Raw genomic sequence first — 21,584 nt, 5'->3', positions numbered from 1 at the left:
CAAAATAAGATTTAACAGCCACACAAACATAAATAATTAGCTACATATTATCTCCTTAAAATTAATACCATTTGTTTGAATGGGCAAGTGACAGAAGTTGGAATATTTAAGGAAATTTAATAAAAAACAGCAAATATAACCTAGCACTATAAAAGCCTAGAATGAATGAGTCCACTGGAAGATATATACCCTATTTTTTGCTCCTTCTCTGTTTTGCTGGGAGTATGTTAGTAATCTGTCTTTGAATATAAAAGAGGTACCATTTTGGCAGCTGCCATAATGAGGAAGTGGATAGTTTTCAAACTTATATAATGTCATGCATCAGAGAAACAGTATGTGAGCTGACACCTTTCTAGCTAAATAATAAAAATAATAATAAACGATTATATCTTTTTTTTTTAATGGATGGCAGCTGAAGAGAGTGACCACAACATTCTGTGTTGATTTTTCTAGTATTTGCTTTTCAGACCTTTGCTACCTGTCAATACTGATGCTGTTCTGACTTCTAGATGTGCTACTGCCTGAGTTGAGTGCCAAGTAGCTGAGGCAGTGTACTTCTCAAGTTTCTTCACTTATTTTGAAGAAAAATGTATTCCAAAATTAATGTGTAAAATTACTCCAGTGTTAAAACTCTTAGATGTATTAAGCAGACATGATGTTAAAATGACTGACAGTTTCAGAAAGGATAAATTAAAACTGGGTGTCTCCAAACACTACTTGCATATCAAAGTAACTTCAGCTCCAGTTATTTTAGGAGGAAAACTACAATACATTTTCTGTTTCTCCATTTCCTTTTCTCAAAAGGGGAGTCAAAAGACATTTGAGACAAACTTGATGCTGAACTGAGTTTCAATTATGTGAATTATTTTTTTTAGTCATTCAGAGTCTATTAATTCACATACGCTCGGGACGGAAATTCTAGATACCATGCAGGGAATTTCTGAGTAACACTAAGAATATTGAATAAAGAAATGAAGATTTCCTGTCAGGTCCCAATAAAAGCAACACAAAGGTAAAAGTATAGAAGTGCAGTTATGCTAGGACTCAAAGAAACAAGCTGAGGCAACTGAACGAGTTTGGATCTTTGTAAGTAGGCTGATAGGGTAGGAGTATGATAAGGTAATGCCCTAAAAACAGGTATCTCTCAGTATGATTGAAGGAAAAGGGAGAAGAAAGAATGTGGAGAAAGCATTAAAAATATGAGTATATGTATTAGGCATCGAAACCTCCCTGACTTTGAGATTAGACTGTTATGTTTCATAAACATCACCTTAATTTGAGCAGCTGAAAGAAACTAAAATGTGTGCGAGCTTTGCCCATGCATGTATGGAAAACCTATAGGGAGCTTGGTCCATTACAAAGGAAAATTCGTGAAATTGATTTTTTTTTTCTTTCAAAAAAACTTAGTTTAATATTTATATCATGTACAGTACTTTGTAAGACATGACACAGAAGTGTGTTTTCAGGTACTGTTTAATTCCCATACTAGCAGGCACATAGCTCCTGGTTTGAATACTCTTGTGACTGTTATAAATAAAAAGATTTTATTAACTACAACTCCACCACTGAAATAATGAAGATTTCCTTAGGCTCTTAATGTATTTTGGATAGTTAATTAGTGAATACTATTCAAAAATGAATCCCAAATCAGTGTTATTTCCTGTTTCCCCCCCCCCCCCTTTTTTTTTTTTTTTAAATGGTGTCTAAAGTGATAGGACAGCAATTTCAGATCTCATTTGGTAATTGAACATTTTTATTTACTGGTAGGCTGTTGCCTTAAATGAGAACACAAACTGGCTAGGGAGTTCCCTAGCCAACACAGAAAACAATAGAAATAGTTTAAAATAGGCCCAATGAGGAAAGGCTTCATTATGATACCAAAGAGCTGTTAGTCAAAGGAGATGGTTCTCATGAGACAAGGAGAAAGCTGAGGCATTTATTTCTTTATTTATTTATCTTCTAAACTAGATGTGGATGAGAGCTTAAAAAACCTTTCACTTACAGCATGTTTGGTGGGGCTTTCTGAAGGCATGTGTGTAAACACTGTTCTGAAGTTTGCTTATTGAGAGTAGAATTTCAAAGGATATTTTGAATGTTTCATGTTCTCTTTAAATACAGTTTGGTCTCACTGTGATACCATGTTATCTGTTTGTTTTAGATCTGTGATGCTTTGCCCTTTGCATATACAAACCATGAGCATAGCTGGTTCTAAGCCAGGGTCTCAGCTGTGGAGGCAGTGAGTTATGCCTTGGTAAATCAAGTTTCGGAGAATGACCATTAAGCCATATCTTTCTAGAACTGCTTTCTTATTCCTAATAATATATCAAGAGAATTAAGTCAGTAAGCAGATTACAGGGAAAGCTGGAGAGACAAGGAAGAGTTGATCTTTAACTCACAAGAATCTAGAGTTGCCTAATGATGCAACAGAAAACAAGAAAAGAGACACTTTGAAATATGTCTGGTTCAGCTACAGTGACAAAGTCATTTAACTTTTCATTGTATGTTACTTTTCTCCAATACTGAACTTGAAAATAGCCGTTAACTCAAGAAACTTGGACTGACGATTGTCTGAAACCATTGCCTTGGCATGCAGTGGTACTAAAAATAAATAAAAAAGAAAACTCAGCAGAATCTAGCATCATCAGGAAGGCTATTGGGATCAGGACAGAGGGAGACAGCATGCCACACATCTTGTGTTTGATGTGTTTACATCTTGAGCATGGTGAGCTGTCCTGGTCTCTGCATCTCAAGAAGGACACAGTAGAGAAGGAAAAGGGGCAATTAAAATGATGGAGGTGATGGAACAGCTGGCTTATGAAAAGAGAATAAAATGTCAGGGACTCATCAGCTAAAAGAGTGAGGAGACATCCCATATAAGCTAAGTTTACAAAACCACTGAGGTAACAGAAAAAGGGAAAGCAAAATCTTGATACCAAAGCCTGCAGTAAAAAAAAAAAAAAAAAAAAAAAAAAAAAAAAAAAAAGCCTTCAAGAAAATTGTAGAAGTTTAAATTAAAATAGATAAAAGAGCATACTTCTGCCTGCTGGCAAAGACCTTCTGGAATATTTTTCAATAGGAAATCAGGATTGGAACCAGTGGTCCAGTGACCTAGACCTGGTGCCATAGACACCAGGCTGTCCATTCTGGTGATTTCTACCATGGTCACCACCCAAATGCTGATTCTTGTAGCCTGATGTAAAACGAACATTTTATCTGTCTACCTCAGCCTCACTGCAAAGCTAAATTGCTAATGAGCAAGCAGGAGTTTGGGCAATTTCAAAGGCTTTTTTTGTGTGTGTGAGAAAGGGAAAAAGTAAAGTCTTTCTGAAGACTCACTTTTTCATTGTTTATCTATTTCTGTTGTTTGTTTGCTTGCACGTTTATTTATTTTAAAGTATGGAGTGATAGGTTATGAGATGGTAATTATCATACCTAACAGAAATACTAGTCTGGGCTTGATAAAGTGATTTCTTTTCAGGATTCAGTCCTAATTGTAGCAGTTATCAAACTTCTCATCTCCGTTCTGAACTTACTACAACGCATTCAGTTTAAGCAGTATACTCTAAAAACACTCAGCATTTACATTTACTGAAGAAATTATCAGCTTCTTTAGTATGAATTTTTACAGATTTTTATGACATCTATCATGATGTAATTGGTTCTGAATTCGTCTTTATTTTTGCTGTTGTTGTTTTGTTTTGTTTTGTTTTTTCCCGTGGGATCATGATACAATGATAACTAAGGTCTTCCTAACAATTATTTCCAACTCTGATAACACTGTGGAGTTATCTGTGCAAATCTCAGCTTCTCACCTCTATTTTCTGCTTCATTTTCCAGAAAATGAAGTATCATCTTTAAAAAAATAGCTTTTGTTGTGCAGAAGGGTAGTAGGTAGTAGGGTGGTATAGGCTTTTAGATACTTCTGGATACAGAGGAAGGTAGAGTTATTTTTTCAGGAGTTTGTATTTTAAGAAATAGTTTATGGGAAACATATGTGGTTTAAAATTATACTACACACATATAATATTGTCCAAGCCTGATATTATAACAAAAATATATGTATATAAATGTGCCTGAATTGCAAGGATTTCCTGTTTTTGATGGGCCATCCTGGTGACCTAGATAATTATATGGGATTGTGAAATGTATCTTGACTTCAATATAATTATCCATCTACTCCTTTAATGCTGTCCCTTCATACACAATAGTTATGGGGCTCAGCTGCTTCAGACTATCTGCCACTGAGTTTAATTAAAATCCTCACTAGCACACTGCACATCAAGATATTCAAAATTATGGTGCATCCTGGATTGTGCAAATTCCCCTAGGTGTGCTCAGGGGCTGACAGTTTCCATCCCCAAAGCTTCTTTAAAACATGTGAATGTTCAGGGGAAAGGAAAAAGGAAAGGAAATATTAGTGGCCAGGACTTGAGGATATCAGTGGTTACAGACAGAAAAGAATCTAGTAAGTTTTCACTGTGTTATATAACTGTTCCTCTTTTCTCAATTTTGTTGTCTTCTTTTAAAGTAGTAATTGTGTCAGACTTGACTAAAATCTAACGTTCTTGAGATGGAATGTCAGCTTTTCAGCTTTCCCCAAAATTGTGAGAATAATTATGAATAAAATGATGGGAATGATATCCAGCAGGCCTCAGACTTCTTTCTCTGCAACCAGTTTTAGATGAAGATATGGTGCACAGTCTGTGAATTTCACTTCATCAAGTATTGCTGATGGTAAAATTCTTTCACTGGTGTTGTTCAGAAGCCATTGACATGGTCAATTGGTGGCACAGGCAGCAATGAGTTCATTCAGGAGAATGTCTCCACTTTCTCATCAAGAAGCCTCAAGGTATCAGAGTGGACAATTTTCTCCTGTAGCTCTATTACTTGGGCATCACACAATTCTGTACATGTACGCCTGCCAATAATATAAACAGGGATGTAGGTGATAAAGACAGATGTGGGTAGGGCCTATAAATTACCCAGTGGCAGAATAACAAACAACAGCTTGGTTTTGTGAGGAAAAACAAACAAACAAACAAACAAACAGAGAGAGAGAACACTTTAAGAAATCATTAAATCCTAATGAAATTAGATTTAAAGAAAAATCATGGAAATAAAATCACTTAGGCAGAGTCGTCGAATAGATAAATGGAAATGAATATAGTGGAACACAATTTCTGAAACTATGCTTGTCCTGGTTTCAGTTAGGACAGAGTTAACTTTCCTCCTAGTAGCTGGTAGGGTGCTATGTTTTGGATTAGGATGAGAAGAGTGCTGATAACATGCTGATGTTTTAATTGTTGCAGAGCAGTGCTTACACCAAGCCAAGGACTCCAGCTTCTCGCTCTGTCCTGCCAGCGAGCAGGCTGGGGGTGCAGCAGGAGCTGGGAGGGGACAGATCCAGGACAGCTGACCCAAACTGGCCAAAGGGGTATTCCATACCATCTGACGTCATGCTAAACAATATATAGGGGTGGCTGGCCGGGGTGGGGGGCCGGCTGCTCGGGGATAGGCTGGGCATCGGTCAGCGGGTGGTGAGCAATTGCATTGTGCATCACTTGTTTCGTACACATTATTATTATTAATACTATTATTATTATTATTATTATTATTATTATTGTTATTATTATTTCCCTGTCTTAATAAACTGTCTTTATCTCAACTTACAGGCTTCACTTTTCCGTTTCTCTCCCCCATCCCAGAGAGGGAGGGGGGAGGATGAGCGAACAGCTGTGTGGTGTTTAGCTGCCGGCCAGGTTAAACCACAACAATGCTGTAGGTTACAAAACATTTACTTAGAATATAAGGTGATTTAACTTAATCTGGCATTACAGTTTTGAAGAAGAGTAAGTATAGAATTAGTTTAAAGTGTATGAGAGTACAGCTTGTCTATGTAGTTTTATAACACTTTAATTGTTTTAGAACAAGATATATGACAGTACATGTTGGCCAGTTGTTTAAATGTAGATGTGGTTCACAGTATAACTCTATGTGATATAAGAATAAGCTTGGTTAATATCTGTGAAAACCAGGTTCATTCTAGTTCTCCACACCAGTGGTAAATGCAAGAGAAGCTTGCTTTTCTAAATAAATGATTGCAAGAAGAAAGAAAGAAAGGTGCAGTAATAAATGAATTGAAACTGTAATGGAAACTGGCAGTTTGGAATAAAAGTTAGAAAGGTGGCTATGTGCAGTAACTAAACTATTGCTTCACATTCTGCAGACTTTATGGCACTTCATGTATGACTTCTGATATCTGTAAATTCAATTCTTACTCTATATTGTTTTTCTTCAGTGAAGTTAATCTATCTGTTTTCTTTACGCTAATTGACTGGCATTTGCTATAAGAAACAAAAAAAAGTTTCTAGATGAAAGAAGAGAGAATTAGAAATACCTCAGTGAGAACTTGGAGCAGTTTCCAGTAGTCATCTTGCTAGAAATGTACACATGTCCAGAGGGATCCAGGAATTGGGTGGGGATTGCCACAGAGAGGTATAGTCTTGGCTGGAGAGTACAAACTCTGTTTTGTTTTCCAACTCTTCTAAAAAAACAGCAAAACTGTAGGGAAATTTACCTTTTGTATACATATATACATACACATGTACGTTACACATATATACACATACACTATAATACATATAATCTGTATCAGAAGATTAATGAGAAGTAATGACACTTAATTTCAGGCTGAGTAAAGCCTTTGTTTGATCTAAAAACCTAATGAAAATTTCAGTGAGTTTCAAAATAATGTATCATATAATGGTGTCTGATAAAAATTAAAAAAAAAAAAAAAGTTGAATTAATTGAGTTGTATTTGATACATAATTTAGTATAGTTGACTTAAGTCATGAACATTTTTTGAAAACTCGTTCATCTGAAGTTTTCTGGTGTTTTGTTATGGTTGTCGATATCGGACAGAGAAGAGCAAAGGTAAACAGAAGGGAAGAGATTCCATATGGAAGTTTCCTTATTTATAGTGTTAACTGCTAATGAGACTGCTCATTCATAGGCATGGAAGAAGACAAAGTTGTGATTGGTTTTGTTCTGTGATAGTGCTGAATATGCATTTTGAATGTGCCTAACTGCCAAATGTATCAATTGTTTTTATGGTTGTGAATTGTCCATCAAAAGTTCATGACTTCCTTAAGCATAACAATAATTTCTAGATAGACATTCATTAAAAGACAGACAAAGAGACAAAGCAAACAAATAAAAAATCAGATCTTCATTCTTCTCAATTTGCAATGTGGCAGATGAATTGCATTACTTAACTTTCAAGCATGTTATGAGGTAAAGTAATATGGGTTCTTTGCTGTGATTTGATGGACCTTTTTCAAATAGCTGGCTTGTTGGAACTCAGAAAGCATATCTGATAATTTAGTATTGGGATATTTCAAGTCATAAGCTGAAAATTAGTGTTTTTCTTGGCAAAACTGCTAATTAAATCCAAGCAAGTGAATAGTCATAAAAGATATGGCTGAAAATAATTCATTCCAATAGTCGAGAGAATAATTTACGAAAAACATTTATATGTTCATTATTTCTCTAGTTCAGAGCTAACATTTTATTTAATTAAAGTTTATTACAAGTTAAATACTGTTTTCTACACAGCCTTTACATGAAGTAAAATATTCTCTCCTACAAAGAAAAGTGGCTTGTGTTATGAGTTATGTCTTTGGCTTTCTGTAAGCATCAAATCATTATCTATGAAATAGTCCTCTCCATTTGTACATGTCAGAAACCTGTGCATACAAAATCAATCATGATTCCTATCACACTGCCCTGAATCATATCTTTATTAGATTACTTCAGAGCTGGATGAGTCATAGTGCAAGACAATCACTGCAGGGTGGAAGAACTGCACCCCATGACATTGGCTGGATGCCGTGTTTAGATTTGTTCTCATTTTTGCTTTCTCTGGTGGTTGGTATGGGCTACTTCAGGTGTTGGTCTTTTCTAGATAGATTAGCAAACCTAGTGAACAATTTTAAGTTTGGTAAAACACTCTCTGTTTTTTGTTTTTGTTTTTGTTTTTTTTTTATATATAATTATTGTGTAACCTCATGCAGAGATAATTGCCTACCAACATTGGTTTCTTGATTTCTCTTTTGAGTGACTATGAAAATACATACAAGTGTCTAAGAGTTTTATACTTCACAACTTGATAAGGTTATATTTTAAGACTTGAAAACAGTGAGTTGTGCAATAGGTATCTAATTATGGGAATACCGACAGATTGAGCCACACCATAACTAAAAAACTGGCTGTACGGATGCCTTTGAATTTGATGGAGGTCTTATTTCAACTACATTATGTGAAATTAGTGCAAGTTTTTAGACATGTTAGATTAAGTGAACTCAGGCCCTCCTCCAAACACCGTTAGGTATTCTTTATGTGATAAATCAAACAAACAAACAAACAAACAAACAAACAAATAGTAGTATTCACAAGGGCAGAATTCAACGGGTTTGAGTGTCTACCACTAGAATTGAAAAATCCAATATTTAGAGTGTGCTATAATTCTAAATTATTAAACTACTGACTGAAGTATTTTAACTGTGCCTTTTTTATTTTTAGATCACTGGACCTGTTCTTGGATTTTACTATGGTAAGTGAGACACTTGTCTTTCACTGTCATCAGATACATGTCATAAAATATTTCTGTCAGGGCTGTAGACTTTTCATGTTCTTTTTGTACAAAAGTGAGGATGTTTGGTGCATTTAACCTTAAGTCTTGTTTGCATAACATGAATTTACATTCATTCTATTTACATCTATTCTGTCTCACCTTTCATAACTTCTTTATTTTAGATATTTTCTTTGGGAAGGCCTTAGATGCTGTCTTTAGTTAAACCAAAGCTTGCTTTAGATAAATAGGGTTTACTTTTCCTTTCAAATTTAATTACTTTGCAGAATCATGATCAATTTCCTGCCTTGCTTGCTTGAGGGGAGTGACACTGTAGGAAACCCTCATGCGTTTGCTTTGTAATAAGCCTTTCTTCATACACTTCAGGCCATACAATCAGCTCCTCCATACCACTGTGAGTGCCTGTGTGTGTGGCTGCAGCCGGAGGCCTGCAGATTGGAATGTTGATGAAGGGAAGCAGAAGTGCTGAGGAATGAATCTGTGTTCAAGTAAAGCAATAATCCATCTGTGTGTCCACAGCTCTTATATAAAATAAAGCTACCTTTGATGGCTTTTTTTTTTTTTTAAATGGACATTTCTTTCATTGTACCATAACTGAAAGAAAATCATTCTAGTGTATTCTTTTTCACTGAGAAACTTTGTGGAAGAGGAAAATAATCTATTTTCCACTATAAAAAAGAGATACTAAATTGAGATCCTAATAGTTAAACTAGGACATTTGCTTTTTATAAAAATTGGTTTCATGTCTGGACTTCTGGATTGCAGTCTTTGGTTTTATATAAAGAGAACTTTAAAGCACAAATTTAGTTCCTAGGGGAAAAAAAAAAATATATGTATATATATATTATGGAAAACAGTAGGTGTTACCTACAGTTTAATATGACAGTAATTTTTCACATTGGAAGTAATCATATTCATATTTAAAGAAAATCTGCCCCCCCCCCTTTTTTTCCCAGTAGAAACATAGGAATTTACAAATGGAAAAGAAAAAAGAAAATAGAAAAAAAGAAAAAAGAAAAAAAAAAGAAAAAAAAGGCATTCAAAAGCATTTAAAACATTACAGTACCACTGAAAAACAATTCAGTTTGAATTGCTTCTAAAAAGTCAGCTTCTTGTAAATTTGCTTTGCTGTCCATAGAGGTTTTCATGGTTGGACTTCTTTAAATGGATCATAAAATAACTTTTATTGGAAGGAATGGTCTTTGTATTTTTCCACCAAAGAAATGGAGAAGAATGGAAATTTCCACTAAAAGACATGGAGAAAATAGAGAAGTCCATTTTCAAAGATGTCTTCTTGAACATAGGTAAAGTTCAGGTCCTTACCCACATATGGTACATTGTAGATATCTAGATTTAAAGTAAAACCTAACATTTGTGGATAAATAGATCATTATGCAAACCAAATAATAACAACATTAAATTCAATTAAATTTCTATTGTGCTTTCCATTTCATGAACCACAGTGTCTTAACTGGGGTAATGTAGGTTGACAAAAAGCTTGAGTTTGAATCTTTCCTATAATCTATCTTAAATCTCTCCTGTAATAAGTTATTACAGAAGTATTCAAGCAAGAGCTTCAGAGAATCTAAAGATGGAAAGAGAAAATTTGTTAATTACAAGATTTTTTTTTTCCTACTGTTCCATTTACACTTACTAAAAGTGTTTGCAAGTTGAATTTTTTATGTGTTGAACTATATTCTATCACTTCCTTTTGGCTAAAAGAATGCACTCTGACAGGAAGCTTTTCCTGTTGACTTGATCTAAATTTAAATTACTGCATGCCTCAAACCATGGGATGTGCTTTCCCAAAAGGTCTGACATTTGAGTCCAGGAATAGGGTGCCACATCTGTGAAATAGGATGAACCATTTTGTTCTCTGGAGAACAGCAAGGGCTGTATTTTTACTAAATTGTAAATATGTCTTGAAAAGCACACCAACTTCAAAGGAACAAACATTTCTGCAGCAGGATTATACGGAAATAAACCTTAAAGTTCAAATAGACTTACTGATACAACTTGTTTTGTCAATTTATTTCCAATGTCTATTAATCTTCAGATAGATTTAAGGATTAGATAGGTCCATACCAGTATCGTTTTTGTAACTTCAATACATTAACTCCTCCCTATTTTGAACACCAAATCTGCTGTTGTTTATAACTGGTCTTACAGTTTTTAATCTATTAATAATCTCAAATATTTTAACTGTGGTTGTGTACATGAGATCTGTTCTCTGCTGAGAACACTGTAGCTCTAAAACAAAGAAGGATCCTCGTCCTGGTCTAAAACACAAATGAATCTTAGTCCAACAGACAGGAGTACTCATTTGGCCTAGTAAAGGTCCTCAAGTTTTGGTTAAGAGAAAGTAGTTCTTACATGTTTTAAAATAAATTTAACACTTTGACCTGAAACAAAATTAGTATAAAACAGACTTGCAGATTTTTTCATGGGGATCCCTAAAACTTTTTTTCCTGAGTATAATTTTATTGGTGTTTTCATTTGATAAATTTATGCTTCAAATCTAGACATCTTAAAGTTTAAATATGGCATGCAACTTAAAATATAGTGTTGTAGTGGGTCTATGTGGCAAGTTTTTGGTAGCGGGGGGCCATAGGGGTGGCTTCTGTGAGAAGGATCTAGAAGCTGCCCCATGTTTGGTAAGGGCCCCACTGCTGACCAGAGCTGAGCCAATAAGAGATGTTGTTTGAGCCTCTGTGAGAGCATATTTAAGACAGGGAAAAAAAAACGCTGCACCACACAGCAGCTGGGAGAGTGAGAGGAGTGAGGAACAGCCTTGCAGGCAGCCAAGGTCAGTGAAGAAGGAGGGGGAGAGGTGCTCCAGGTGCCAGAGCAGAAGTCCCCTGCAGCCTGTGGTGAGGACCATGGTGAAGCAGGTTGTCCCCCTGCAGCCCATGGAGTACCACGGTGGAGCAGGGTTCCACCCTGCAGCCCATGGAGGAGACCACGGTAGAGCAGGTAGACCTGCACTGAGGGAGACTGCGGCCTGTGGAAGACCCTTGCCAGAGCAGATTCCAGGCCGGACCTGTAGCCCGTGCAGAGGAGACCACGCAGGAGCAGGTGACCTGGCAGGAGCTGCTGCTCATGGGGGACCCAGGTAGGAGCAGTTTGCTCCTGAGGGATGAACCCCGTGGTACGGACCCATATCTGGAGCAGTTCTTGAAGAGCTGCTGCCTGTGGGCAGCCCACATTGGATCAGTTCACCAAGGACGGCATCCCATGGGAGGGACCCCACAGCACAGGGGACGAGAGTGACCGAGAAGGAGCGGCAGAGAAGAAGCACTATAGACTGACCATAACCCCCATTCCCCCATTCCCCTGCGCTGCTCGGGGGGAGGAGGTGGAAGAGGGTGGATGGGGGGGGAAGGTGCTTTTGGTTTCTTTCCTTTGTTTCTCGCTTCTCTAGCTTGTTAGTAATAGGCAATAAATCTACTGTCTCCCTATGCTGAGTCTGTTTTGCCCATCATGATAATTACTGTGCAATCTCCTCGTCCTTATCTCAACCCTTGAGCCCTTTTCACCGTATTTTCTCCCCGTTCCTCTTTCAGGAGGGGGAGTGAGAAAGCGGTTGTGGTGGAGCTCGGCCACCCACCCGAGGAAAAACCACCACAAGTGTGCAACTGTTCCTTTCTGAGGCATGATTGAAGAAGGATTTCATGAAACTAATGGTTACTAAAAAAACAACTAAAGTTGTTTTTAAACTTGATAATAAAGTAAAAGTGGAAATACCACATTCATGGTGACACAGGGAGAATGAACCACGGAGCACAAAAGAAGAATGATAAAAGTAAATGATATGGACATAGCTCAGAAACTTGTCTTACTTTGTTTTGTCTTTGCCTCTGTCTGAGATTGTGGTCTTTTATAATTTTTCATCCAAAATCTTATGATTTCTATTAAGGTAAGCTAGACTTAAAACCCTACTGGCAAGAGATAATGGCTTGAGAAGTTACTGAGTATCCACTGAGGACACTTAACAAGTATAGTTTGAGAGAAGGTTGTTAACTCCTGAGCTCTCAGCGCTCTTGTTTTCTACTTTCGCAATTTAAATTTCTGTCTTGAAATAATGGATCTTCCTATACTTTGAAAAGAAGGGCATGGAACTTGTATAAGTGAAATTCCCTGACTCTGCAGTAGTGCCTCCAGCTACATGTGGCATAAAATCTTAAATCATGAGAAATGCAAACAAGTTTCTAAATCTGAAATTATAAATTTGGTATTTTGTATTCTCTTCAATACGGACAGATACTAGAAACAACTTAAAAACAAAATGGACTCTGTAGTCCCAAATGGATAACAACTCTATAATATTTCTATTTCTAAATCATTTCATCTTTATTTTTGTTTGCAAAGCAGATATTTTTATTTACCACTTGTGATTTTGCTTTCAATTCTATGACTTAGTGGAGCAAAGTGTAAACGCAAGAGGAAAAAAATGTTTTATTAATTTGATTTGTTTGCTGCGGTGTGGGAATTCCTTGAATTTCTATTTCCTTTTATATGGATATTGTCTATTTAACATCACTGTTCACATATTATAATTACATAAAGATCCTTTAATAATTTTGATTCAAGTATGGGTTCATATGGGTGATTATGTAACAAAAAGCTAACGTTGAGATACTCAGTGGGAGTTTTGTCTGTAGGCTCTGTCCAGGGTCCAGGGTTCTGTTCAACAAATTTGTTTGGTGCCAAGGATGGGAATGTGTCTTTATTTTTCCAATGTTGTTGGAAGAGTTGGCAAACTGAATAATTATGCATCAGGATGCTACATGTATTTTAGCATCTGAGTCTTGATATTTGCACCAAATATATTTTTATGAAAGTGGCGAATATATTTTTATAAAGTGGGAGGTATTCTGATATAGTCTTTGTTAAGTGTTTCCAGTGCATCTACTTTTATAATATAGTAGGACTGTAACTAAATATTTTTCTTGTATGCTTATAACTACACATGTAAGTTCTTAAGTATAGTACTACCAAAGTCCATAGATTTCATGTTGTCAGCTCTTCTATCACTCAACATATTTGACACACAGCTTTCTTATTTTTCCATTTACATTTTTTTCAGTTGTGAGTCATACATTCTGCAATACTTTGTAGAACTACATTTACAGTTAAAAAATAGGCCTTTCTCAGTAAGACCTGAACTTTTTATTTCTGAATAATGAGGAAGACAAATACACACTTACAGATTTTACAGGCAGAGACTTTTATGAAAAATAGGACAAGCCTGCAACTCTCTTTAATAGCAAAGGATAAAATAATTTTGAAATTCCAATTGGTAAGCCTGTATTGACAATTTTTAGTGCTCACATTTTTCTGTGAAATCTTTCTCAGTATTTCTGTTTGACAGTATTCAAAGTGATATCCAGATTCTGATATATTTATTTATGCTGAAAAGCTCATGCTTATATTTGGGGATTGGGAGCGGGGGAAAAAACACCAGCAAACACGACAGCTGGAATTCATCCAGGTAACCTTCACAAGTTCTAAATGTTTATATCTCAGATAATCATCAGAGTTAATAGAAAGAAACATGAACCCTTTTAGCTGAATCATTTGTTCAAATTTTTTATACCTATTTCAGGATGAGAGTAGTCATTCTCCTGAAGCTCACATTTCTGAAAACTGCAAATGAAGGCTGTGTCAGGTGGCTAATACGAAGACATCTAACTTTTGGACAACAGAAAATTAGGCATGATGAACCGCATCTATCATTGGTTAGAGTGGGAATCATTTGGAACTTAAGAGTCAAAATATGTTCAAATTATGTTCAATTTTCAGTCTCCCTGTTCGCCAATGTGTGGAAGAGTTTCAAAATGAATCCTTCCAGTACTAAGTTGGTCAGACAGCTAAATAATATTAAATTTGGTATTCACAGGGATGACAAAAAGGAAACATGAAGGAATGAGACATCAACTTCTCTGATCTGTTTAGAACTTCTCTGATCTGTTTAGATGGACTTCAATTGTCTGCAGCTTACAAACACTGTGGTTGACATCAACAGATGTCTGGTTGAGAGAAGTTTTCCATGCTTAGTCATATACTATATAAAACAGAAAAAGCTACCCAATGATGTACCAGAGAAGTACCATCTCCAACACAGTGAAAGCACATTGTGTTTTTCTGCTCAGGACTTGAACCCAATGATTCTTCATGTTCCAATGATCTAGTAGAAAGTGGCCCTGCCTGTGGCAGGGTATTGGAATTAGATGATCTTTAAGGTTTCTTCTAGCCCAAACCTTTCCATGATTCTATGATTTTTTTATTTTTATTTTTTATTTGTGGCTGTGTGTATAAATGTATGTGTATATATATCTATATATCTATATATCACACTGTAGTGCCTCTGAAATTTTGGATGATACTCCCAGACTAATATGTTACTTTACACTTGGCTAAATTATTGATGGAATAACTTGGCCATTATACTGACGACAAAATTTTCCATTTATGTAGTTATGTTAGTCTTGCTGAAAGAATAAAACACCATTGGAAATAATCAAGTATATCTATATGCCTTTCCGGAACCAAGTCAGTAATTTTGCACAATATTGTACATTGTTTTTCTATGTGAACAGGCATATCCTACAGATACCTCTTACAGAGTGTTAAGTGGGTTTTGACACTCTTTGTAGTGAGGTTTAAGTGTTTCGAATGAAAAGTTTTCATCAACTTGTTGAATGCCACTTTATTCTAAGCCCAAAGTAAAATAACAAGTGTGTTGGTTATGGAAGATTACAAGTTGCTTTCTTTCTTGCCCTATTTCACCATTCAAATACTTTCTGTAATTAGTATTCTGATTGAAATAATAACAATAACAATAACAAACCATCCATTATTCATCTGCATGAGAAATTCTGATTTGCACATATTCTACCTGCCAAAAGAGAGCAACCTCAATTGACCTTTGGAAAAAGCAACATGGGATTTGTTGTAAATTTAAACTGTAGATTATGAGAAAAAAAAAAAAAAAAGAAAAAAAAAAAGCTTTGTGAAAAAAAACAGTTGAAAAGAGAGGAAAACCCTGCTTTCTTCTAGGGGACAGAAAATACAAGTGCAGTGTGGTCGCTTCTGGAGGCCAGAACAGCAGTGTGGGCAAGGCAGAAGCAATCATTAAGTGGGCATCTTAACAAAATTAAATTGTAAATATCAAAATTATATCCTGTGTTTCTTTGTGTAAACAACTAGTAATGGCTCAGGATAAAACAAAGACACAACCCACACTAGCCTTGACTGACATTTTTTTCAATTTTTGTGTGTGTTTGTCTATGGTATGCCCCAAGCTCCTGCATGCTGTCTAACATGCAGGGGTCTGTTTAAGAAAGAAGGACAGACAACAGACATATAGGTTGTCTGTAGTAAAATATTTTGTAGAGAGAATCCAGCTGTTTCTAGTTTAATATCTAAAAGCTGAAAGTGTCTGTATCACCATTAAACAACAACAAACAATACAAAACAAACAATAACAAAACAGATGAGAGAAAGGATATCTCTGAGAAGCTGAAAAACACTGTTTCTAGCAAATCATTTGTAATGATTTGTAAAGACATACACTATAAAACTGATAAACCTCCTTTCCTTATTTTCCTGAACATAATGAACATAACATTTATTATATTTCCATCTATTTCTGGAGTCCAAGTACTTGATCTTTTGTAACTAAACTCAGCAGACTGGCCCAAGAAATCAAAGATACATAAGGTATTCATCTCAAATATATATTTTGTATAATCTAATTCTACCTCTGTGATATTTTCTACCCTTATGTTCTCCTCTTGAAGGGACTTACAGAGCTTCAGATCTGGGATCATCCCCTCAGCAACTGATATATTATAAAGGACATCTGTTGTTCTTTTGATCCTAACTGCTGCTAGTGGCTGCTAGCCAAACAGACATCAAAACCAGTAATTTATCATTACCTCATTATCCTCTCTGAATGCTGAAGATGTTCTGCTCAAAGGCATGTATTTAGAAGATGTGAACCAAATCATAAACTGAACATTTCCCATTGTATAATATTTTAAAACTGCCACATTTTCAGATAATTCTATTGTCTAGGGCTAGGAAGTGCTGGGTCAGTAAAGGTCTTATACACCTTAAGTCTGCAGAGACCTGCCATCAGGCAAGGACTGCAGAACTGTCTCCCATAGTATTCAGCTGTATAGGAAGTCAGGTGCCTCAGGATGAAAGATAGGAATTACGGTGTTGAACTGGGACCTAGAGCTCAGCAATGCAGGGCCTATGTTTGAAATCCCACTTGAAGCTGCCACTTTGGTACATCATTTGAGATTAGGGACAATGTTGATTTCAGGTAATAGTACAGAGGTTGCAACAATCTATCAAGATACACAAGACCTATTTTGTAAGGGGAGCACTGCAATTCTCTGGTATGGAATATCCCTTTGGTTGGTTTAGGTCATCTGCCCTGGTGATGTCCCCTCCTCATCACTTGCCCACCCCCAGCCTGCTGGGCGTTGGAGGGAATCCTGCCAGCACTGCCCAGCAGTAGACACAACATTGGTGTGATACCAGTGCTGCTCTAGCTACAAGTGCAGAGCACAGCACTGTATGGGCTGCTGCAAGGAAAGTTAACTCCATCCCAGCCAGACACAGTAAACACGGGCAGTCTAAACTGGAAAAGAATATACTATCCCTATTAGACCTGGATGTCTCTCTTCCAGAATCTTCCTCTTCCTCTTCCTCTTCCTCTTCCCTTTCCCTTTCCCTTTCCCTTTCCCTTTCCCTTTCCCTTTCCCTTTCCCTTTCCCTTTCCCTTTCCCTTTCCCTTTCCCTTTCCCTTTCCCTTTCCCTTTCCCTTTCCCTTTCCCTTTCCCTTTCCCTTTCCCTTTCCTTTCCTTTCCTTTCCTTTCCTTTCCTTTCCTTTCCTTTCCTTTCCTTTCCTTTCCTTTCCTTTCCTTTCCTTTCCTTTCCTTTCCTTTCCTTTCCTTTCCTTTCCTTTCCTTTCCTTTCCTTTCCTTTCCTTTCCTTTCCTTTCCTTTCCTTTCCTTTCCTTTCCTTTCCTTTCCTTTCCTTTCCTCTTCCTTTTCCTCTTCCTTTTCCTCTTCCTTTTCCTCTTCCTTTTCCTCTTCCTTTTCCTTTTCCCCACCTTTGAATGGTTTCTTTAACAGAATTTTTATTTTATGGTACATGAAATCCGAAGTTAGCTGCATTCTGATCAAACTGGTCTCACTGATAAATTAGGGCCGCCTTTATAGTTAATGGTATTGCAGGTAAAATCAACATACCCCCTGCCCTCTTTAAGGTAATCACAGAGGTATCAGAATGAATATTTGGTATATATAGATTTTCTTTGTTAAAGATTAAATATTATTTTTAAGTTTAATAGGACATGCTGAAATGCAGTTAATAACATTTAATTATTTAAGATTTGACAAGTGGGTAGCAATCTCCTTCTCCTCTTGTATTGCTGGTTAAACAGTCTTTTCCCATAAGGCTTTCATGAACTGATAAGCTTTAAAGTCAGGTGATGTACAACACTTTTTGAGCTGACCTCATAGTTAACACAGTTGCCAGTAACTTGTGCTTGGCTGTCAAGATCAGGTAGCTGCACGTTAATTTTGTATTTGGGTGAACCAGCATAGGCAGCTCTCATTGACCTTGGCCAATCCCTTCTGTTGCTGCACCAGAGTTCATTTCTGCTTCTGTGGGGCCCATAAAATCACTGACAGGGACCAGGCAGGAAATAGTGACATTGAAATGGTTCAGGTTAGAAATATTTTTCCTGTTTTTCATTATATATATATATATGTATATAACATAAATATTTAACTTGCATCATTTTAGCAATTCTTTAGCCAAGAACATGGTCCTACAGTCATTTATTTTGGAGTAGCGGCAAGGTGCAGTGCAGCAATGGTGACAAGTTGTTGACAAAGGATAAGAGGAATACAGGAGGGAAGTTTTCTTGAAGAAAGTTTTCTTCTTCATAAAAGAAGAGGTGGACTCCCTCACGCATCCAAATCTTCTCTTGAGGATACAGAAAATGGAAAAATCCAGTTCTCTTGCTTGGACGTTCTTTAGGTTAAATGCTATCACTGTGAAAGGAGTGTGCCCTATTTCTATGTTTAACTGATCTGAATGATAAAGCTGGTCACTAGCAGGGTAATGTTTTTGTTGTCTTTATAATCTAGGAAACCTCTAGGTTAACAAAAATTAATAATTATAAATATTCTTTTGCTTATCTCAGACCTAGTTGGAGAGTGTCACATATGAAAGTTTAGACAAGGAAGCAAAGTTATTGAACCACTATTATTTTTCACATAAGATATGTTCTAGGTACCGCATCTTTGCTGTGGCTCTGAGTTGGTATTACTCGGTTGGTATTACTTTCTAGCTGTTACCTCAGAAACAGCAACCTATTTAATCATAGATTTTATGCTTCCTTTTTTGATATATTTATATCAATATTTATGTGCATTTCATTAGTAAATGTTTAAAAAGTTGTAAAAGCCTTCAGCTTTACATGACTGATTACTATGCTGTGATAAAAATAAAACACAAACACAAAAGAGGAAGTGAAAGATACTGCAATACATCTAAAGTGCCCTGAGTAATGGATAGATATTTGATATAGCTTAAAACAAAAGGCTTGTCTGTATTGTTGTATGCTAGATTGACCGATATTAAACAATACACTTGGTAGTTTCTTAGTTGATTTACTTTGTTTCAGAATGTCATATCTTCCCCATAATTTAATGTTAAATCCTTGCATTTTAATTGTAATTTGTAATTAATAAACATTTTGGAATGTATATCTTAATTTTCATTTGGAAGGAGAGTTCTGTTTTTTTTAACGAGTAATAAATAAATTATCATAGGAAACAGGAAACACCAAAATTCTCCATAGGATCATGAGATTAGACTAGTGTGCAGCAAGATTTTCATGGGAACAAATTAGTACATCATCATACTGTTTAAGATAACATTGTAATGTGAATACACCCAGTTAAATTAAACTTATGGAGGCTTGTAAATTTGGACACTTCCTGAAATCCTTCAGCACTTTGATATTGCAGTCATAGTAATCTTGTTACACAGGAATCATTTTACTTGTGTTTTGTAATATAAAAAATAGCTTTTAAAAAGAATGTTATAAATCCAATAATTAAGTGGAAATTTAAACCAGCATTCACAGAAACAGGGACTTCTTTGATTCTTATCTGATATCACCTCCAAATTTCATGTTCATACTCCAAAATATAGGCATAAGGTTTTACTTAAAGTTATAGTTACATGTATACTGACAACATGATTCTTACTCTAATTTTCAGAAACATCTGAGTTACTGTAACAGAAACTACTAAAGAAGTCTACCATAAGTAGGGATACAACTATATCTAACAGAGCTACCAGCAAATCTGGATAATTGCACAAAGCAAATACACTTGTTTGCTGCCTTATTCCTTTACATTGGCACCAGAGCCACATATTTCTGCATCATTCAAATCCTTTTTTTTGGGGAAAAAAAGTGTCATTCTCCACCTTGTTCCCCCTCCAGACACTGCAAATGATAATTCTTCTAGGCATGCTCCAAAATATTATATCTGTTGTTTAGCACGGGATCTGTATTTGTCATTCAACAAAACTCCTAGAGATTACTGTGATTACTTGGTCATGCCTGTGCCTGTAGTGCTGAGGGAGGCTTTTAGGATTTCCTGTGTTTCCTTTTTTCCTCCTCCATGCTAGTCCTGGTCTCATCTCACTTTTCCCCAAGAGCATTTCCCAGAAAAAGAAAAAGAAGAAGCTGGGAAAAAAATATTTTTAAAGCTTCACTATGCATCACTGAAGAAGGGGTTTCTGAAAGAGCTGACAAAAGCTACGTGCCATATTTCCCTGTTTCTCCTTTTAAAATTTTCAATAAAATTAAGACCCTTTAGTGCCTTACCCTTTTTGTGAAAAAAAAAAAAAAAGGGAGAGAGAGAGAGAGAGAGATTCCCTCTCTAGTAGTTTTTAAAACATCAAAGTTGTACTAAAGAAGAATACTAGATAGAAATGGAAAAGGATTTCTCACAGAGTAGTTCATTATAATACTGGGAAGGCTACATACTAAAGATATTGTAAATTGATTAACTATCAAAATGATCCATATAAACATCCTCTGCTAGTTTGGAAATTAAATACTTGACCATTGATCTGCCAGCAGTAGCCTAGATCTTAAATATTCTGTTATTAATTGCATGATTTAATTTGTATTTTTGTTTTGTGTATTCTTACTTATGCACTCTAGCAATTTATCACAGAAGAGCCATGTGGCAACCATAAACTTGAACAGATTATGTTCACAAATTTTGAGATCCAAACTGAAGTAAAGTAAGTTTCTGTTTCATGCAGATGTGTCCTCCAAGTTAGATTGCTTTCTAGGAAAAGCCACATGTTTTTTTCATATAATGTAGGTTTGTCCCCTTGTTAGATATACTGGCAAGCTAAACAAACACCTTTTTTATGCTGCTGCTGAAAAATCTTTTTTCACTGGTCTCAAAAATTATATTCATATACAAGAAAACATATCACCTCAGCCCTCCTCGAATTATGCATTTCTTAAGTGTCTACTGTGAGTATGAGTTCTCCTGAACAAAAGCACACCAACAGCTGCTGCTAAACTATACCCATGGAAGAGTAAAAATATTGTTTTCCTTGTTCTTTTGTATTTTTATTAATTCAGGTACTGTTGATTTTATATCAGTATGCCTTATGTTGTCACCCTTGCAAAATAACCACGTAGACTTATTCTCAAGATTTCGTAGACTGGAAAATCATTTTGTTTAGCCACAAAGTAACCTTTTTCATATGAGACTGTTTTTACAAGGTCTGCCGAAAAATCTTATCACAACTAAATCTTTTATTTTTCCAGTGCCTGAGTATCATCCTTTTAGCAATCATTAAGGTTGTATAT

The 21,584-nt window shown here is 36.0% G+C and overlaps 1 protein-coding gene across 3 annotated transcripts in view; it reads left to right on the top strand.

The window, feature by feature from the left end:
• Window positions 1-19,378, top strand: part of LOC308193401 (uncharacterized protein) — a 272,471-nt gene extending 253,093 nt beyond the window's left edge. Inside the window, exons 1-5 of one of the 3 annotated variants that reach the window (XM_080588095.1) lie at window positions 5,403-5,537; window positions 5,673-5,778; window positions 8,581-8,611; window positions 11,557-11,762; window positions 12,214-19,378. In XM_080588095.1, the coding sequence (XP_080444221.1) occupies window positions 5,774-5,778; window positions 8,581-8,611; window positions 11,557-11,762; window positions 12,214-12,310 (339 nt within the window). In that variant the 5' untranslated portion in view covers window positions 5,403-5,537; window positions 5,673-5,773 and the 3' untranslated portion in view covers window positions 12,311-19,378. Of the gene's footprint in view, window positions 1-5,402; window positions 5,538-5,672; window positions 5,779-8,580; window positions 8,612-9,016; window positions 12,108-12,213 lie in introns of those variants that run through there. The other 2 variants (XM_080588096.1, XR_013949599.1) reach the window with 2 other exon arrangements.
• The last annotated feature ends 2,206 nt before the right edge of the window (window positions 19,379-21,584 follow it).

The sequence above is a fragment of the Anser brachyrhynchus genome (genome assembly GCF_964034855.1).
Source record: "Anser brachyrhynchus genome assembly, chromosome: 3".
NCBI classification, from domain to species: Eukaryota; Metazoa; Chordata; class Aves; order Anseriformes; family Anatidae; genus Anser; species Anser brachyrhynchus.
The sequence above is the reverse complement of the archived record's forward strand: the minus strand, read 5'-3'. Positions and strand labels throughout refer to the sequence as shown.